The sequence below is a fragment of the Elaeis guineensis genome, chromosome 4, assembly GCF_000442705.2.
Source record: "Elaeis guineensis isolate ETL-2024a chromosome 4, EG11, whole genome shotgun sequence".
NCBI lineage: Eukaryota > Viridiplantae > Streptophyta > Magnoliopsida > Arecales > Arecaceae > Elaeis > Elaeis guineensis.
This window is the reverse complement of record NC_025996.2, coordinates 18,710,537-18,731,153: the sequence shown is the minus strand read 5'-3', so window position 1 is coordinate 18,731,153 and position 20,617 is coordinate 18,710,537. Positions and strand designations below refer to the sequence as shown.

Here is a 20,617-nt window from a genome sequence, read left to right as displayed (position 1 = left end):
TCCTGCACTTACTACTACTTCCAACATAGGAGAAGTCACCATAGCAGAAGATATCATAGGAGAAGTCACCATAGGACTTTGAATAATGGGACAACTAGGACCAACAGTAGTAGAATATTGTTCTGCAAACATTGTCTCAACACTATCCATTTGCACCATTGGAGTTACTAAAGGAGAAGAAGGCCCAGGAATATTGCCATCTTGGGTTAAAAGCCGACTAAGATATCCAAAACTTGGTGCATCTTTTTTTTCAATATATAATTTTAAAAATTGACATTCTAAATATTTTTAAAAAAATATCAGTATTTTTTGGACATCTTCATCGTCATCAATTAGTACTAGGATATACTTGCTCTGCATTAACTGCCCCAACAGATTAGGAGATCTTCATTTCAATTTAAGTTCATATTTTTCTTTATCTACAGGAATACTACTGTATAAATGATCCAATAATTTTTAATATAATAATAATGAAGATACTCTAATCATTCAATTTGCAAGATAATTATACTACATGCCAGATTCATCATTCTGTATTATGCCATCATAATATAATAGTAGACGAATCTGAGTAGTGTCCATTTTCTCACAAAAATTTATGACAATATTAAAATCCAAAATTTTGTATTAATAATTATTTTATCATTTCAAATGACTTACATGATAAATATGCATCCTATCATCAGCTAAAAGGCAAAGATAGGTCCTATCCCATTCAGAAATTGCATCAATTCTATAAGTTAATCACAGTAATCAAACGATACACAATAAGGACAGAAAAAAAATTCGACAGTATTTTTTCTTAGTTCTCTCCATACGACTGAAAATATGTGAGGAGAACTAAAGTAAAATACTATCCGAAATTTCTTTCGAACTTTTTGTATATTGTTTAATTACTATAATTACTTATAAAATTAAATACAATTCTCAAACTGTCCAAGCTGGACAATCAATTGATTAATATATATATTTTACATATTTTACAGCTTTCATATAAAAATATATAATTAAATTCTAAAAAATATTCTTTGAGTTTAGGTCGAGATTATACTTAAGTCTAATATTTTGAAAAATATACACCTACAGCCCAATATTTATGAAAAATCTACAATTTAATCCTTACTTTAGGGGGGTTAACATGTAGATTTTTCATAGATGTTAGACATATAAGTGTATGTTTTTCAAAATGTTGAACTTATGTGGTAATTTCGATCTAACCTCAATAAAAAAAAAATTTATAATTTAATCATATATTTCTGTCTACAGATATCGTAGAATATTCTACATTACTCAACTGACGGATCTATGGATGCCGGATGCCGTAGAATATTTAAAATTTTTAAATTAATCAATAATATTAATCAACAATATTAATCAAATTGAGTTTAACTCAGACAAAAAAATAAAAAATAAAAAAAATAAAAAATATGGTAATGGTGGGACAGGGGGTTGGTTGAAGGCTCTGGGCGAAGGCACGAGGGGTGGGAGGGAAGGGGTCCCACGACGAGAGAGGACCGTCAAAGGGAGTGAAGGGGGCAAGGGGGCAGCCACTGCCGCTACCAGAGGGTGAGGGAGGAGGGTGGGGAGGGGGCGAGTGCCGGGGGAGGGGTGGGGCTGCCACCGGCTAGAGGGAGTGAGGGGAGGCAGGAGGGGAGGGATGGCGGTCGCTGCGAGGGGGCGAGGCTGCTGCTAGCCCACTGTCGCCAGTGGAGGTGAGGGGAGGCAGGTGGAGAGGGAGCGCGACCGCCGCTGGGGGACAGGGCTGCCATCGGGCCACTGTCGCCGGGGACAGAGGAGAGGTGGGTGGGGAGGGGGCGGTCGCCTCTGAGAGGAGAGGCGGGTGGGGACGGGGTGCGGTCGCTGTCGCTGTCGAGGGTGGGGCTGCTATCGAGCCAAAGGTGGGCGGGGGCCAAAGGGGGGCGGGTGTGGCTGCCGCCCCAGTTCAAAGTGGGGGCGGAGCTATTTGGGCTGGGGGGGTGGGAGTGGCTGAGGGGGTTCGGGGTGGCTGCCGCCGGCAGTGGCAGCGGGAGAGGGAGAGAAGAAGGAGAGGAGGAAGAGAGAAGGAGAAGAGGAGTTTATCGGCACGAAGGAGGAAGAAGAGAAGAGATCAGTCACTGCTGGAGATGGGGAAGTCGCTGTCGGAGAGAAGGAAGAGGTATGATTTTTTTTTGTATGATTTTTTTTTATATATATAGGAGAAACAGAGATGGAAATGATGTTTTTGAAAACGCCATACTGAATGACGCTTTCAAAAAACGCCATTTCACATGGCGCTTCTCTCTTTTCTGTGTGTCCTGACGGGATAGTTTTTTCCTATGTGTCCTGACGGGATAGTTTTTTTTTAATTTTTTTCCTATGTGTCCTGACGGGATAGTTTTTTTTTCTTATTTTTTTTTCTTTTTTTTCTGTGTTGTCCTTTTTTTTTCCATAGCTAACTTCATTTTTTTCTTTTTTTTTGCTGTGAGGAGGTAAGGATTGAAAACGCCATTTGGAATAGCGTCTTCAAAAACACCATTTAGAGTGGCATATTCAAAAACATCATTTCCAATACCGTTTTCAAAAGAGATTCACGTCGGAGAGATCCATGGGGGATGGAGGAGGTCCACCTAGGGAATAGGGGGAGGTGACGTGGGCTGAAAAATCACCATTTCAAATGGTGTTTTCTATCAAAAAAACGTCATCCCAAATAGCGTTTTATGATTTTACATTAGTTTTATAAATAAATTAAAATATATATTATTTTTTTAAAAAAAATTAATATTATTTGGATAATGGACTCCTTGAGTGAAAATATATGTAGCCAACCAATCAGCAACCTAGTTGATTTCCTCGGAAGCGTAAGAGATCCTCAAAAAGTGTAAAACCTCCATCCAAAGATGCACATCCTGCGAGAAAGGCATGGATCAACAGATACGATGATTATGCGATTAAGATAACTATTGCACAACAGTCATTAAATCCCCCTCAATCCAAGATGTTGTAACTGAAGAGATTTAACGGCCTCCCTAATATCAAGCCAGGCACCTAGCAATTTAGCAAAAGGAACAGTAGAGGAAGGAAAAAGACCTGACCAGTAGCTCTTATAATTCTGATGAGAAAAGCTACTGTTGACTCGTGGTTACATACTAGAGCATCAAAAGGAAAAAGACCTGACCAGTAGCTCTTATAATTCTGATGAGAAAAGCTGCTGTTGACTCGTGGTTACATACTAGAGCATCAAAATTCAGCTTACACACTCAAAGGGATGAGGGTTGCCTAACAACATGAGAGGAGAGACCCTATCTAAAAGAATAAGTAGGAGAACAACCCCAGGTCCAAGACCGAGTGGTGAGAGCAAATCAATAGAGAAAAGTAAAGCATTTAATAAGGATATAGTAGTACAAGAAACATGCTGAAAAATCCGTTCATTCCTTGTATTCCAAATAAGCCAAGCCATATGTGCAAGCAACACCTGATATTTTATCTCTATCAAAGCCTCAGCTAGCACATGCACCAAGGTTGACAAAGGTGACAATTAAAAATCTTGCCTGCAAGCATAAGCAAGATGTTGCCGACATTCAACTGGAAAAGGACAACAAATTATAACATGTTCACGATAGTCTTACATATAAGAACACAAATCGCCCTCTATAACATCAAGATCCAATACATAGCAACGAGCTAAAACTTGGAACAGGTTCATTGCATACCATATGCCAACTTTAAAAATTGAAATGCTAGTTATCTTGTAGTAACATTTTCACCCCTTTTTTTTCTCTTTTTTCTTTGTAATGGTGAAAGAGAAGATTATAATTTTTTGTGTAAAATAAACACTCTTAATGACCAGATTGTAACTTGATTGTGATTAGCAGTAGAAAAGATTTAGACTGCCGTATATTATTAATTATTAATAATTATTTCTGTTATTAATCAATATCACAAATAACATTCGCTGTAAGCAAGTACTGCATTACATCGTTCCAAATAATGTCGATCCAGGTAGACTCTCCACGGGAAAACACCGAGGCCGTCATAACGGCGTCAGTGGGGTGGACTCCACTTCACATCAACCCGGCCACGCACCACCGACCGTCTCATTATTGGATGGACCAGGTCCGGGATTTGGGCTGGTCCACTGGACCTGGTCCATGTAATAATTTGTCCACCCGACCTCTCTATTCTCATCTATTTAAGCGGATTCCACTCATGGCCTCCAAGAAAAGGCGGACCGAGTTGCGGGTTCGTTACCTTTCCGTTCATATCCGGGTGGCGCTGGGGATGGCAGCGGCCGGTAAGTTAGGATTCCGGGAGGCGGCGGAGATGGAGGAGCTTCGGCGGAAGAACTCGGAGCTGGAGAGGGAGGCGGCGGAGGCGCGGGAGAGGGAGGAGGAGACACTGCGGGAGCTGGAGCGGACTCGGGAGAGGCTGAGAGCGGTGGAGGAGGCGGAGGAGCGTCTGAGCGTCGAGCTCGGGGAGCTGGAGGCGGAGGCGGTGGCGCAGGCCCGGGCTTACCACCTCCGCATCAAGGCCCTCTCCGACCAGCTGGGGATCGCCCACGACATCCTCACCTCCGCCGGCTGCCACCACAATCTCGTCACCCTCAACAAATCAAATTAGATACTAAATCAGCTGCTACTTTAAGCTTGAGCTTGAAGCCAAGTCGGGTTGCATTCTTGCTCTCTGTACTCTTCTTTTTGTTGTTGTTTTAATTCTATTGGATCACTTACATGCAGCAGGAGCTGTTGGTGACGGTGTGTGTGGACAGACTTGCTGCGTATTTAATTTAGTTTTTTTTTTTTTTTTGGTAGAAATGTAATTTTTTCTGTTAATGCTTATTAAGTTGTGTATATATATATTTTTTTACCTTTTAATTAAGGTTTGTTAGATGAGATCCATCTTGTATACTTTATTATTGAGACTGGGTGGCTGGTCTTTTCTTAGTTTTTTCCTGTCCCATTCTCCATGCCTCCATGTTACGCATGTCAGAAATGTCGCTTTGCTTAGCTTGGCAAAATAATGATCACCATATAAATTAAACTATATCCAAAGGATACTTTCTCTCTTCTATCCTATTTCTAATTTCTCTACATCTGATGCAAGGTTTCATAGTTATGTCTTCTTTGATCACCTATGGGTTGTATGTTTGGTGTACGTTTGTATGTTTCTGTTCCACTTAACTTTTAGTTCCAGCTGCTGTATTCACTTTATGTGTGTAACTTTACCTTATGCTTAATATAAGACATCGGTTTCTTGTTTATCAAAAAGAAAAAAAAAGAAAAAGAAAAAAACTACATCCAAAGGAAAAGAAAATTGCTTGTATTTTGTTTTTTTTTGGTTTCAGCTTGTATGTTGTCTTGGCAAGGTCAGCAATATGTATCTCAAAACAGCAATGAAAAAACTCTGAAAAATTCAGAAGCATCATAAAGTTGAGTTATTATAGAAAGTAGATTTATTTTACTTTTCGAGTTATTAAAAAATTACACACAGCCAGCACACCAGAATATTTTAGAGAAAAACTAGTGATGATGATCTCACAAGCAATTATATATTTGTTGTCCGTTTTTGATCACCAGACCGACCAACTTGAATCAAAAACATTTTCCCACAGCAAAATGCGTTTGAAGTGAAGCTGACTTTTTTTTATAGAATTTTTTTGATAAAAAAAGCTGACTTTGGAATGCTATTGGATGAACACCAAAATAAAAAATGCTGCCGTACAAACCTTACAATAATAAAAAAAACGGATCAGATTTGATCGGTCGGCGGTTGGATCTACTTCCTTTTGCTTTCGACTTTTCTTTTGTCCCTTTTTCTATAGGTTTTGATTACATCAAAATGACTTGGCACGATTCAGTCTTTTTTTTTTTTTTTTTTTTGGTAAACCATAGATTCACTCTTTGGTGGAGCCTAGACCTCTGTGAGAGGATTTGCTAACTGGCGACGGAAACAGCAATTCGTAGATTCACTCTTTCTTTTTTTGGTAAACCATAGATTCACTCTTACGTGGCCTCCTATCTCACCGTCCTTTCGGTCTATTCTTCATCTTTCGCTATAACAAAAATAATTATTAACAATATCTTTAAATATTACTATAGATCAAAAAAAATATCATAAATATTTTTATCAATATTTTTTTATTTTTTTCTTATATATCATTTTAAGATGATGTTGATAATTAATTATCATTATTTTAAAAAAATATCTATAAAAAATTTATTTTAATGATATATATAAGTACCTTTAAAATTTTAATTACATCATATGTAAGTGTCTTGACAAACTTTTAGCTATCAATTTATAACTTATATTATTAATTTATAAATATAATTTATTTAACTTATTAACTTATGTTCATGCCATTAAATAAGTAATACTAAAAATATATATGTATAATAACATATTTTATGAGATTGGTATCACTACAAGAAATTTGATTTTTTGCGATGAAATTTTAGCGACGAAATATTTTTCGTCGCAAAAAAAGTAGGCTTTTGCAACGAAATTTAAATTTCGTCCCCAAAAATTAGGTTTTTGCGACGAAAAAAATTGCGTTGCAAAAAGTTATATCTTTTGCAACGAAATTTTTTTTTTGTTGCTAGAAGTTCGTTTTTAGCGACGAAATTTTTTTTCGTTGCAAAAAATAGTTTTTTTGGCGACGAAATTTTTTTTTCGTAGTTAAAAATTTATTTTTTACGACGAAATTGATTTTTCGTTGCTAAAAAAAAGATTTTTGCGACCAATTTTATTTATATTTAGCGACGAAACTATTGCGTCGCTAAATTTTATTTTATTAAAAAAATTTTAAATATTTTGCGACGAAAATTTAAATTTCGTTGCTAGAATTGATTTTTAGCGACGAAAGTTTTTTCATCGCAAAAAATATTTTTTTTTTGGCGACGGAAAAATTTTTCGTTGCTAAAATTTTTTTTTGCGACGAAAATAATTACGTCGCCAAAAATTTAATTTTTAGCGACGAAATATTTGTTTCGTTGCGAGAAACTTGATTTCCCGATCATTTACGACGAAATTAAATTTTCGTTGCCAAAAATTAATCATTTGCGACGAAAAATTTTTCGTTGCTAAATTTTTTTTTTGCGACGAAAATAATTACGTCGCCAAAAACTTAATTTTTAGCGACGAAATATTTGTTTCGTTGCGAGAAACTTGATTCCTCGATCATTTGCGACGAAATTAAATTTTCGTTGCCAAAAATTAATCATTTGCGACGAAAATATTTTTGTTGCAAAAAATCAAATTTTTTGGCGACAGAAAATTTATTTTTTGCAACGAATTTAATTCGTCGCTAAATATGCTTTGCTTAAAAATAAAACCGAAGGTATATTCTGCCCTAATTTGATTTTTTGCGTTTTCTCCCTCCCGGCCCGATCTCCGCCGCGCTCATCCAAATCTGCTCCCTCCCCGATCTCCGGCGACAGTCGTCGTTCTCCGGTCGCCGGTCGTCTTCCCGGTAAGTCCTCTCCCTCCCCGCCACCATCCTCTCTCTCTCTCCCTCCCCACCGCCGTCGAGCCCTCCCTCCCCGCCACCGTCGTCGCTCGAGCCCACCTCCCAGCTTGCCGGCCATCTCCCTCCCGCCTCGCCACCCTCTCTCCCGCCTCCCTCCAATCCCTCTTCTCTGGCCTCTCCCTCCCTTTCTCAGTCTGTGTTTTTTTTTTTTTGTAGGGCCGCCGCAGCCGCCGCACCGTCGCCGCCGGGCCGCCACCGCCGCGTCGTCGCCGGGCCGGCACCACCGCGCGATCGCGAGATCGCGAGATTACGAGGGTTCTGGATGAGTGCCGGCTCTCCCACGCCGTGCACACCCGGAAGCTGAGAGAGCTCTCCGCCCTCCGCCCCTCCCGGCCTCTTCTTCCCTTCCTTCGCCCGAGCCCTGACCCCTGTCTTCGACTGCGCCCGCCGCTCCCTCGCCGCCGAGCGCACCGTCCGATTCGTCTCCGCCTTCGCCGCCCTTCCCGACGCCAAGGACGCGGCCGCCTCTGGTGCCTTCCTGGAGGAGTTCCTCCTGTTCCTCCTCGTCGCCTCCGGTGCTGCGAACCGGACCGCCAGGTTCCGATCGTTCCAGATCATCTCCGAGGTTTTGTGCCCTTCCATGATTCTGGATCTAGGGTTTTAAATTTTTTTTTAAATATTTTGATCCTTCATAGTTTATCTTCTTATCTTGTGGGATTGGGATTAATTCGGTAGATAGTTTATCACTAGCACATGATAGTCGGAAGCTTGAGCTGAAGGGGTTGCAAAGCACTCAGGCATGGGATCTAATGAGACGTTGGAAATTTCCTTAAGACTGTTATCAGGGAAAGTAGAAAGGGGAATAAAAAAAGATAACTTGGACTTTTTTTTTTTTTTTTTGATGGAAATGTTGGGAGGTTGAGAGTAACCACCCAAAGTTTATTGATAAAAGCAGCTCAGTACAGAGGTTTTCAGATTTTGGTGAGGTTCACAGCTGACGATGCCTGTTCGTCCCCACAATCGACTGCCTCACGGAGACCATAACCCATTGTTAAATCTAAAGTGGTAAGTACAGTAATTTGGAGAAGAGAGAGATTGGAATATATGGTGGGTTTGTGAGGCTGTTACTGTAAAGGTTCGTCATTGAAGCTTCATGTTGTTTTGTTAATTGCTGAGCGTCTGAGTAAGTTTCTGAATGTTTAGTTTCAGTTCTCCATTATGAGCTTCAGTCCAGCTTTCCAATAGGTTGATTGCTTTCTTCAGAATTTGCCAAGGCGAATTTGCTTCCCATCTAAAAATTCTGACGTTTCTTTCCTTCCATATCAACCATATCAATGTTGTAAATAAGCAGTCCAATTCATTCGGTCTTGTGGTGTTCTTTCTTGATCTCCATGAATTCCACATGTGAAGCATGGTGTCTGGTAGTGTATGAATAGATAACTGCCTTTGTATTTGAGACCATATTATTTTCGTGTAAGCACATGTAAAGAAGATATGGTCTGCTGTCTCATCCGCTTCTCCACACATCACACATGCCGTTGATTGAACCCAGTTCTTCTTTCTCATGTTTACTTTTGTTAGTAATTTAGTATTCTGTTGTGAACAGCTAACCAGTTGAAGACTTTGGTTTTTTCTGGGAAAGAGAAAGTGAGAGAATGTCCTAAAGAGCTGGAGGAGTTGGGGGAGAAAATTGTATCAAAATGTCAAGGGTTGCCACTAGCTATCGTCTCTTTAGGCAGCCTGCTGTCCCTGAGAGAGAAAACCAAGTCAGAATGGGGGAAAGTTTATGATCGGCTGAGCTGGGAGTTGAATAACAACCCAAATTTGGACAATGTGAAGCATGTTTTGAATCTCAGCTACAACTATCTACCGAGATATCTTAAGAACTGCTTCTTGCATTGCAGCATGTTCCCGGAGGATCATGTGCTTCGGAGAATCTTTATCTACCTTGTTTTATTTTATTTATATATATTTTTTTTTTGTTCATGTTGGTAGTGTAACCGTAGAAATTAGCTGTTTTTAAACTGTGTTGCATCCTCTGTCTGCAAGCTTGTTATCTTCCTTGTCATATGTGCACGATATACACCTATACTTCTTTTCTATACGGTTTACTACATTTACAGCGCTACCTGATACTCAAGCTTGTCTTTCTTTCAAAGCTCTCTAAATTTATAAGCCTTAGAATTTCCGTTCGAGGATAGCGTGCAAAAATCAATATTTTTTTTTTATGAAAAAAATATTGGTGCTTTACACACTATTCTCGAATTGTCCTCGTGGACAGTTTGGGCACGTGAATGAATTTAATATTGCAACACATGTGCTTGTATATCGCAGAGTTTTGTCGGTATTTTCGATCATGTTCTCTGGATACATAGCACAATTTTAATGCTTGTGTATCTGGAGAACTGCGTCGAAATGCTGCCGAAATTTTTTTGGTATACAAGACATGTATTGCAATATTAAATTCTTACGTTCCTGAATGGAATAGGACCATCACCCTATAGGTAGGAGATATAAGGCGTTAGTCAACTATTATTACATAAAATTGATTGTACAGTTTGCATCATAAATATGTAGGTATGGATCGTGGTTGGATGTCTTTGCGTGATAAGTTCTGTCCCGAGTATATTACGGGTGTGACGACTTTTATGAATGTGGCGTCCAATCATACTAGAGAAGATGGGAAAGCTCGTTGTCCATGTCGTCGATGTAGGAATTTATTTTGGTGTACCTTATCGGACATTCAGAATCATTTATACGAATACGGTATAGATGTGACTTACAAGAGATGGACTTGTCATGGTGAAGATTTGCCGACTAGCTCGAACATGTTGTCCAGGAGTCCCATAAATCCGTCGTCAGTCGGTGGATCATGCAGTCGTGAAAGACAAACACTTGGTGAAGAAGATAGAGAAATTTTAGAAGATCTTCATCCAGAATTATTTGAAGTAAATGTAGAAGCGAGAGCAGAACATCAGCATTCCATTCCGAGACAAGAAGCTGAAGAGGACATTAATATATCTATAAATGATAGATTCGAGCGTCTATTAAGAGATGCACAAAGTGATGTTTATCCTGGTTGTAAGAAGTACTCTCTGTTGTCCGCCGTAATAAAGTTATTACACATGAAGACACTTGGTAAGTGATCAAACAACTCGTTTAATTGATTGCTCAAATTTTTGAAGGACTTACTGCCAGAGGGAGAGTTACTTCCGTCAAGTCATTATGAAGCCAAAAAATTATTGAAAGGACTCGGTTTGGGAGTCGATGACTTGGGCCTACGCTGTGAAAAGATACATGCATGTCCGAATGATTGTGTTCTATTTCGGAAGGATAAACAAGATCTACAAGCATGTCCAATTTGTCATTCAAGCAGATGGAAAGAAAGTCGTGGTAAGGATAAGAAGAAAAAGAAAATACCATGCAAGATTCTGCGGTACTTTCCGATTACACCACGATTGCGTCGATTGTTCATGTCGAGGCATACTGCTTGTGACATGCGGTGGCATAAGGAGGTAAATAATATGGACGATGATGTCATGAGACATCCATCAGATGGAGATGCATGGAAACATTTTGATCGTGAACATCCATGGTTTGCAGCTGATTCACGAAATGTCAGGCTAGGGTTGGCAACAGACGGATTTAATCCATATGGTAATCTTAGTACTGCTTATAGTATGTGGCCTGTTATGGTATTTCCTTATAATTTACCACCATGGAAGTGCATGAAATCACCTTTTAATCTATTGGCCTTGTTGATCCCGGGTCCCCGTGCCCTGGAAGAGACATAGACATATTTTTAGAGCCATTGATCGAAGAGTTACAATATTTGTGGGAAGAAGGATGCGAAACATATGATCATGTTGTAGGAGGCATCTTTCGTATGCATGCAGCATTGCTTTGGACAGTTAACGATTTTTCTGCATATGGAGATATTTCTGGATGGTGTACAAAAGGGTATAAAGCATGCCCAACTTGTAACGATGATATTACATCGGACCGTATTCGCGGAAAGATTTGTTTTACCGGCCATCGACGTTTCTTGCCAGATGATCATAGATGGAGGAGAAGTCTTAAGTTCAATGGCAAGCATGAACGACGTGCGCAGCCAAGATTCTGGTCTACGGACAATATTTTAAATCAGTTACCAAACCCACAGGATGTCATATTTGGTAAGGGTCTGGCCAGCCAAGTAGGGGTGCGAACAAGTATCGGAAATTGGAGAAAAAAGAGCAAGTTGTTTGATCTTCCATATTGGAAAACGCTTCTTCTTCGACATAATCTTGACGTCATGCATATTGAAAAGAATATATTTGATAATGTATTTTATACCATTCTCAATATCGAAGGAAGAACAAAGGATACCGTGAAGGCTCGTCTTGACTTAGAGGATATGCGGATTAGAAAGGAATTACATTTGATTCGACGAGGGGATAGGCTGGTGAAGCCATTGGCATGTTATACACTGAATCGAAGAGAGAGAAATCAATTTCTTTCATATTTGAGATCAGTGAGGTTTCCTGATGGATACGCCTCAAACTTGAAACGGTGCATCAAGTCGAAAGATGGGAAGATCGTCGGGATGAAAAGTCATGATTGTCATGTACTTCTACAGCATGTGCTCCCAGTTGGTTTGCGCGGATTGTTGCCGGATAATGTGTGTGATGCGTTACTTGATCTGGGAACTTATTTTCGAGACTTATGTGCGAAGACATTGAGACGAAGTCAGATCGACATATTGGAGAAGAAGATTATCATTACTCTCTGTAAGCTCGAGATGATATTCCCTCCCGCCTTCTTTGATATCATGGTGCATCTTTCTGTTCATCTTCCACATGAGGCTAGATTGGGTGGGCCAGTACATACAAGATGGATGTACCCAATTGAAAGGTAATTGCATGATATTGTAATATTTATTATTCATTATTGTATTCTTATTATATGTGATATCAATTGATAATTTATTGAATAGGGAGATGCGTGAATACAAGAGTGCCGTCACTAACAAAGCACGGCCTGAAGGTTCAATAGCAGAGGCACATGTTATGAATGAATGTCTGACATTCTGCTCTATGTACCTTCGACGAGTGGAGACCAAATTTACAAGGCCACAGCGGAATATTGATGTTGATGAGATTCTGACCGATGGATTGTCCGTGTTCTCCAATGTTGCCCGACCATATGGTAAAAAAGATTTTCGAATGTTGACACCACAAGAAACGGATGACATGCATTGGTATGTGCTAAACAATTGCGAGGAGGTAGAAGCCTACATGATGTGAGTATATACATTTAATTTTTATTTGTTGATATATCAATGAATGCACGTGGACTCTAAATTAAAATATACATGGTATTACTGTATCACTTCAGAGAACACGAAAGTGAGCTCAGAAGAAGTAATCCTACATTAGCAGCGGCACGACATAGGAATCAATTCGCATCATGGTTTGACGAACGGGTAAGTTATGTTCATGTTCATACATGATTAAAAGTTTGTTTATATAGTATTTATCTTGTCAAATTTAACCTGCTTATTGTTCTTTTAATTGTAGATAGCTCAGCTACGTATAGACAATCCTAACTGTATCAGTAATGACTTAGCTGCACTTGCACGAAAACCTGACAGACGTGTATCAGTATATTCAGCATGCATAGTCAATGGTGTGCGATTCTTAACGGAAGATCGCGATCGTGATCGAACCACACAGAATTGTGGAATAAGCGTGGAGGGCGAGCACAAGGGTGAAATAATAGATTTTTTTGGTGTTCTGCATGAGGTTATAGAGTTGAGATATAGTGGTCTTCGACGGATTGTGTTATTCAAGTATCGATGGTATGACTTAGGACGACACAGGCCAATTGTTATAGATCCTCAACTCGTCAGTGTCCACACTGGTCATGTATGGTATGAAAGTGATCCTTATATTTTTGCAAAGCAAGCAAGACTAGTATGGTATATTGATGATAACAAAATGAAAGAGCCTTGGCGAGTTGCAATAAGGGCTCAGCATAGGCATTTGTTTGATCCTGCACTTTTCATATGCCCGAACGATGAACATCTTGAGAATGAAGTCTGTGCAATTATTGAAAACGAAGCATATCAAATGCAAGCACCAGATAACATATTAGTGCCAGATGATACGATTGACATAGGACAATTACAAAGAGACGACTATGAACCTGAGGATGTTTCTGTTGTTGGATCGTCCATAAGGGCACGGACACGAGCACGATCCAATAATGACTTCGTTAACGACAATGATGATAGTACTTCAGGGTCGAAGTCTTCTATGACTCCCGTCGAAGATGACTATATGGACACGAGTTCAGAATCTGAGGACAATAATTAATATGAATAAGTAATTCAATTTATTTTTTTTTATTATATCATGTAATACTTGAGTTTTGTTGATTACTTACTGATTTAAATTATTTTAATCATTGCAGCATCATGACTGGTCCTGGACGTAGACATTCACGGGATAGGCAGCAGGCTCCGCTTGATGATACACATCCTCACTTTAGCATTTTGCATGATGACTCAGAGGATTTAGATGAGACTCAGTTGCCCGAGTCCACAGAGCCGCCTAGTGCTCAGCCAGAGCTTGCCCAGTCGGAGGCCATGGTACCGCAGCATCATCCCCTTACAGGTACATCTCTATCAATTTATAAACCATATATATTTTTTTGTTATATGCATTTAGTGATACATGATATATGTTCATTTCATCAATTTTTACATGTAGGAACACAGCATCGACGTGCAGTGCGTGGTCCTAGTAGGGGTCTTGTTTTGGAAAAATATGTGCATACACACAATGAAAAACCGAAGGTACATATATTTCGAGATCATCCGGTTGGCACAGAGGCCAGTATCGTCGCAAATGAGATCAGTTTGTATATGTGGAATCATTTTCCGTGGGCTGCTGAAAGTTTCAAGCATGTAGCTCCTCGATACCGTGATGCTCTAGTCTCTCACATCAGGGTAAGAATTAAATTTGGATGTCTTGCATATCATTACATGATCCATATTATTTTTGGTTATATAAATAAATTTTTTATTATATGAATAATTTCATGTATTTGCCTTTTGGTATGATTACTGTGTAGGATAATATTGACTTCGAGGATTGCACTGACGAAGAAGTGACGGCATGTATTCTCAAAATGGCTGCAAATAGATACAGAGATCGGCGATGTAGGCTTCATAAATACTGCAATGAGCTGCAGGCGAAGGGGATTGATCCTGTGACCCAGTCATACAGAAATTGGGCTGGGTCTAGTGACGATTGGCGGTGGTTATGTGAGCATTTTGGAACTGAGGCATTTCAGGTATGTCTAGTGTTCCAAGTTTTTTAATTATGTTATGTCCTTTATTGGTTATAATTGTATGTATTTTGTAGCGACGATCGGAGGCGAATAAGGTGAATAGGAGCAAGATTGATTCTATTCACACGCAAGGAAGTGCCTCTTTTGCACAGGGAATGAAGAGGATGGTATGTAACTACATTTGCAATCATACTTTGTAACTTTTTATTAAATATTTACATTATTTTGATATCTTTTTTTTCTTTTTTTTTGTTTGAACAGGGACTATCCGGAGTCGACGCCTATGCTAAATTCTATCAAAACAAGAGTGGCGAGTTCGTGACCGAGGAGGCGAGGCAGCGTCATGTAAATATCATTACTCTACATTTTGAATACTTTTAAAGAGTTTGAAAAAAATTTATGATTTTATTTTGTTTATTGTGAAGGAAAAAATGTTAGAATTGAGAGAGCAGGCGACGAGGGAGGTGGGATCTGATGGTGATACTGGATCGCAGCAGGTTTGTTTGATGACAGATGATACGATTTTGGATACCGTCCTCGGGCGGCAGCTAGGATCTGGTCATAGCATGCGGTCCAAAAAATCACGCAGTTCGTCATCCGGCCGGTCTGATGATACATCGGTGCCAGAGGCAGTTAGGACATCCATGAGCATGATGCAAGATCAGATTAGTTACTGGATGAATCGTAGTCAGACGCTCGAGAGGATCGTAGCTGCGGTGGCGGGACGGCTCGGTATTGATGCTTCTGAGTTAGCACCTCTACAGCCACATGATGCCGCCTCTGCACCACCATCGCGACACGTATCGGGTCAGGGATCGACGCCTGGAGGAGGGAACGAGGCTAATGAGTCAGATCATACTTAGTTTGTACTTATTTTAAATTTAAAATGGTGTATGGACTTATATTTTTGTATATGACAAAGATGGTTATGAAACTTTTTGTTATTTGAAATTGGTCTTTTGACTTAGAATATTTTTATTGTGTTAACATATTGTTTATTTAAAATATGGTTGATCAGATAATTTGTATTTGAGCAGGTTTTTTTGAAAAATTAATAAAAATTTTATTTTTTATCCAAAATTTATTTTAGCGATGAAATATTAATTTCGTCGCAAAAAAATTTGTGAACCCAAAAAATAAAACATTTATTATTCATTGCGACGAAATTTTTTATTTCGTTGCTATTTTTGCGACGAAAGTCTTAGTTTCGTCGCTAAAAATTATAACTTTTGCGACGAAATTTTTATTTCGTCGCAATTATGCCAGAGAATATTTTTATTTCATCATCCTTATAGCGACGAAATTATTATTTCGTCGCCATTATAGCGACGAAATTTTTTTTTTCGTCGCAACTTTTGCGACGAAATTATTTCGTTGCTATTTTAGCGACGAAAAAAAATTTCGTCGCTAAAAATTTAAACTTTTTGCGACGCAATTTTTATTTCGTTGCAATTTTAGCGACGAAATTATTATTTCGTCGCCATTATAGCGACGAAATTATTATTTCGTCGCCATTATAGCGACGAAATTTTTTATTTTCGTCGTTATTTTAGCGACGAAAATTTTATTTCGTTGCTATTATAGCGACGAAATTTTTTTTCGTCGCTATAATGGCGACGAAAATTTTTTTTTGTCGCAATTTTTGCGACGAACTTTTTGCGACAAAATATTTTGCGACGAAATCCGTCGCTAAGTTTTGCGACGAAACTAATTTTCGTCGCAAAAAATAAGAAAAAAAATTTTTTAATCAAAATATTTAGCGACGAAATTTTTTTTCGTTGCAATTTTAGCGACGAAAATTTAAGCTCTTGCGACAAAATATTTTCGTCGCTAATACAGTACATAACTTCGTCGTCTGGGTTTACTATTTTTTGCGACGAAATAAAATATTTTCGTCGCTAAGGTCTTTTGCTACGAGGCTTTCTCTACAAATTTTTAGCGACGATATATTTCGTTGCAAATACTATTAGCGACGAAAATAAGATTTTTAGCGACGAAAAAATTTCGTCGCAAAAAATCAAATTTTTTGTAGTGTATGATTAATCAAGTTCTATATAAAAATTAATAATTTAAAATTTAATGATAATTTTTTAAAATCTTACAAATTATGATATTATGCACATGCATGTTAGTTAAATGCTATAATAATAGTTCTAGTTTTCCTCATTTCAAGTAATATGCTATAAAATATAAATTTTTAGTGATATTTATAATAAAGTATTACTAATAAAAAAATATTTATTGAAAGATAGTGATATTTTTACTGAAATACAATAAAAAAAATTTAACAATATATAATAAAAAATATCGTAAGTAAGTTGTCTCAAAAAATTATTTTTGTTGTAGTATTTCATCGTAGTTTTTCACTTGATAGCTCTATTATTAACAAAACATATATATATTTTTAATATAATTTTTTTAAAATTTTTTTTTAAAATTTTTTAAAAAGATAAAGTAAAAACCAAATGTAGTGTTGCTGGTTGTTTTGACATCACTATGTTGTACTTGAGTGAAATCAGGGTTAAAGCATTTGTGTCTCTTTGAGCGATATAGTGTCCCAAAGGCATGACGGTGTACGTATATGCTGCCCAATCCTATTCTGTTGCTAAAAATAAGGGGCAGACCAACGCATTACGTAATCATATATATATATATAGAGAGAGAGAGAGAGAGAGAGAGAGAAAGAAAAAATTTATAAATCATTGAGACTATCCACATAAGTAATTATTTTTTATCTATAAATATCACCTAAAAATAAATTAATATTCTATAAATCACTTTTTCAAATTTTTTTTCAAACAATTTTTAATATTTAATAAAAAATATTAAATATCAATATTATATTATTAAAATATGAAATCCATTCATATATATAGTTGAGAATATCAATCAACACTAGCATTCTGCATAACACTAACATTTCGGATGGATGATATTTTTTAATTTATAAATAATTTTTTAACATTCCATAGGTCATGTTTTCAAATTTTTCTTCCAAATAATTTTTAATATTTAATAAAAAAATATTAAATATTAATATTATATTATTAAAATATAAATTTTATTCATATGTATAGTTGAAAATACCAATCAACACTAATATTTTATATGGATAATATTTTTGTTAATTTATAAATATTTTTTTATAAAAAATATTAATCTTAGGATTTATGTGCAATGCATGGATTTTAAACTAGTTGATTAATATAATAAAACCAATGACGTTCGTGATGAGAAGAAAAAAATTATTGAAAATAATAGAGGCCTCCAAAGTTACTTAATTATATAAGACAAGTGTATATGTACCGCTCACGAGGCTCCAACTAACAGCATGGAAGTCTCCGTCACAAGGGTCGTCGTACAAACCGTCATGGGATGTTTTGCGCGAACCTTTAGTTTGTTCGTTGGTCACGCCTCTCAACTAATGATGATAATGTAAGATTCAGTCAACCGATCCGATCTATAAATAATTTATTTTAAATAAATTTTAATTAAATATAAATAAATTTAAATTATAAATAAATTAATTTATTTGAATTTATTTATTAACTAGATCAGATTTAAATTTAAATTTTTGATTTATTTAATTTATTATAATATATTTAATAATTAAATCAGATTATAATCCAACCTATTTAATTTTTTTTAAAATTTATTTAATTGTATAAAATTTGCTAAATTTATTTTTGATATATTTAATTTGACTAATCTAATCTATTTAATTTGATTTGATCTATTTAATAAATAAATTATACAAATTGAACTGAATTATTTATTTAATAAATATATTAAATTTATATTTAAATTTTTAATTTATTTAATAAATATATTAAATTTAAATTAATAATTTTTATTCGATTCATATTCAAAAGATTCGTATATTATCTAAGCAGATCCAATTGCCACCTCTATTCTCTACTAACTAAGTGAACTATAGATCCAATACAAAATTGAACATTTATCTTGTGACAAGGCATAGAAGTATGGTAATGGGGAATTTTGTTACTGCTCTGCTCCTGATTCTGGCCGTGCCAACTCATCAGCCTTACCTTCTTCTACCGGTAATCCTCGTAACTTAAAGAGATCAACTAGATACTTCCGCTATTCACTGCCTTGATTGTAATAGTACCGATGAACTGGCACCGCCTACCCTTGGAGGCAATGACAACGAGTAGCAGTCGTTTCGTAGCCGTGCAATCACAAACGAGGGGACAATGACAATGGCACGCGTATCAGCGCATGCACCATCAGTCATGACATTTCCCTATCAACCACCGACACCAAAAAATGAAACATTATTGTCTATACATCCGTACATCCAATTACAACCACTGATTATAATAATAATATATGAAAATATATATTTGATAAATAAGATTCATAAAAATTAATAATTATTATTGATTATATGGTGCATGCAGCGTAGATAATAATTTTTTTAAAAAATAATCAAAAAAAAAATGGATGAACAAAATCACCTGCCTCTTGGTTCTTTCTGCTTTGCGTGTAGTCGGTGTAGATTATCGTCTGACCTCATCCTTTCTTTAATATTCTTTATTATTATCATGCGTGCTTGCTTGGGATGAGTTGGGATTCAATTTCTCTCTCTTGATGATGTAAAGTCATGCATTATAATTGCATATACCTTTTTTTTTGGTTAAAAATTACACTTATTCCTTGTCTCAAGATAAAGCAAGGCGAAAAGAGCTTACATGATGCGTGGATGCATTATCTAACGTTTCCACAGCCAACTCCTAGTAAGAGATCAAGGAAGAGCACAATCTTACAAAGTCGAGCATGATTTTGTTGTCCCCAATTTTTCCTGATTGGAGTTTTCTTTTCTGATGTAATGGTAGGTAGGACCTACCTAATATTTTATTTCCTCGATTGGAAGATTTTCACTGTTCCAATTTTCCTATGGTCCTTCTTGCGTCCACATTGCAATGCTTCAATGTTGCAATTGGTCCTACACTTCGTCTGAGGCGGAAGAGCTAATTAATGGGGGTTGGAATTATTTCTTTTGCGTGAAGATGAATGATTGATTTTTGTTCACAATGTCAACTATTGACTTGTGCTTTGTAGAGCTTTCAAAGCATAATAAACCTTTTCCACACCATAGATGATAAAATCTTAGAAGTTTTGTAAAACATGACCTAGATGGTCGATGTTACGAAAGAAGATCGATCATTATTTTGCACAAAAGATACAACCCGAATCCAATTAGTGACATGCATGCATAGAGAAGGCAACATTACGTCAGTCCAGACTACAGAGAAACGAGACCCTCTAAAATCTTTTTTGAGTAAAAACAGACTCTCCAAAATCATTGTGTGAATGGCGCTAAGGTAAAAGCCTTTTTTTTTTTTTTTTGGATATAAGAAGACATTTTTTTTATTTTATAAAAATAAATTAAGTGGTAACCACGAACAGCACAATTTGCCAGAACTTGATAGATAACGCCTAACTAGTGGAAACTTCTCAGAATTGAAAAGTGGCCTGGGTCTATAACTACATCAGGGAACATCTCTTGATAACGTAATATGCGTGCTATGTTTGCAAATCATGAAGTTGTCCCTTTATCATAGCAAGGCCAAAGTTATTGTATGGTAGTGACCCCTAAGGAAATTTGGGACTCGCACCCTTGGCAAATAAAATGTGTCCGATGAGTGATGGATATCTAAAATAATAATAATTAACTAAATAAAGACCAAGATGTATGGGATAGGATGTGTCCGCATGAAATTTATACGCATGTTCGGAAGCTTGTCCATATCTTGTCCTAGAGAACGTAAGAAGTGTACAGGTTTGTATTCCCCTTTTTTTTTTTTTTTTTTCCTT

The 20,617-nt window shown here is 37.0% G+C and overlaps 2 protein-coding genes across 2 annotated transcripts; both read left to right on the top strand.

Moving 5' to 3' along the window:
• Positions 1 to 4,170: 4,170 nt before the first annotated feature.
• LOC105043574 (uncharacterized) lies at positions 4,171 to 5,044 on the top strand. The gene has a single exon (XM_010921145.4). It carries the CDS (start codon positions 4,186 to 4,188, stop codon positions 4,594 to 4,596), a length of 411 nt encoding a protein of 136 aa, XP_010919447.2. The 5' UTR covers positions 4,171 to 4,185; the 3' UTR covers positions 4,597 to 5,044.
• Positions 5,045 to 13,309: 8,265 nt separating this feature from the next.
• On the top strand, positions 13,310 to 15,608 carry LOC140856892 (uncharacterized). Its single transcript, XM_073255109.1, has 5 exons — positions 13,310 to 14,100; positions 14,197 to 14,435; positions 14,561 to 14,946; positions 15,041 to 15,124; positions 15,205 to 15,608. Exons 1-3 carry the CDS (start codon positions 13,902 to 13,904, stop codon positions 14,807 to 14,809), a joined length of 687 nt encoding a protein of 228 aa, XP_073111210.1. The 5' UTR covers positions 13,310 to 13,901; the 3' UTR covers positions 14,810 to 14,946; positions 15,041 to 15,124; positions 15,205 to 15,608.
• The last annotated feature ends 5,009 nt before the right edge of the window (positions 15,609 to 20,617 follow it).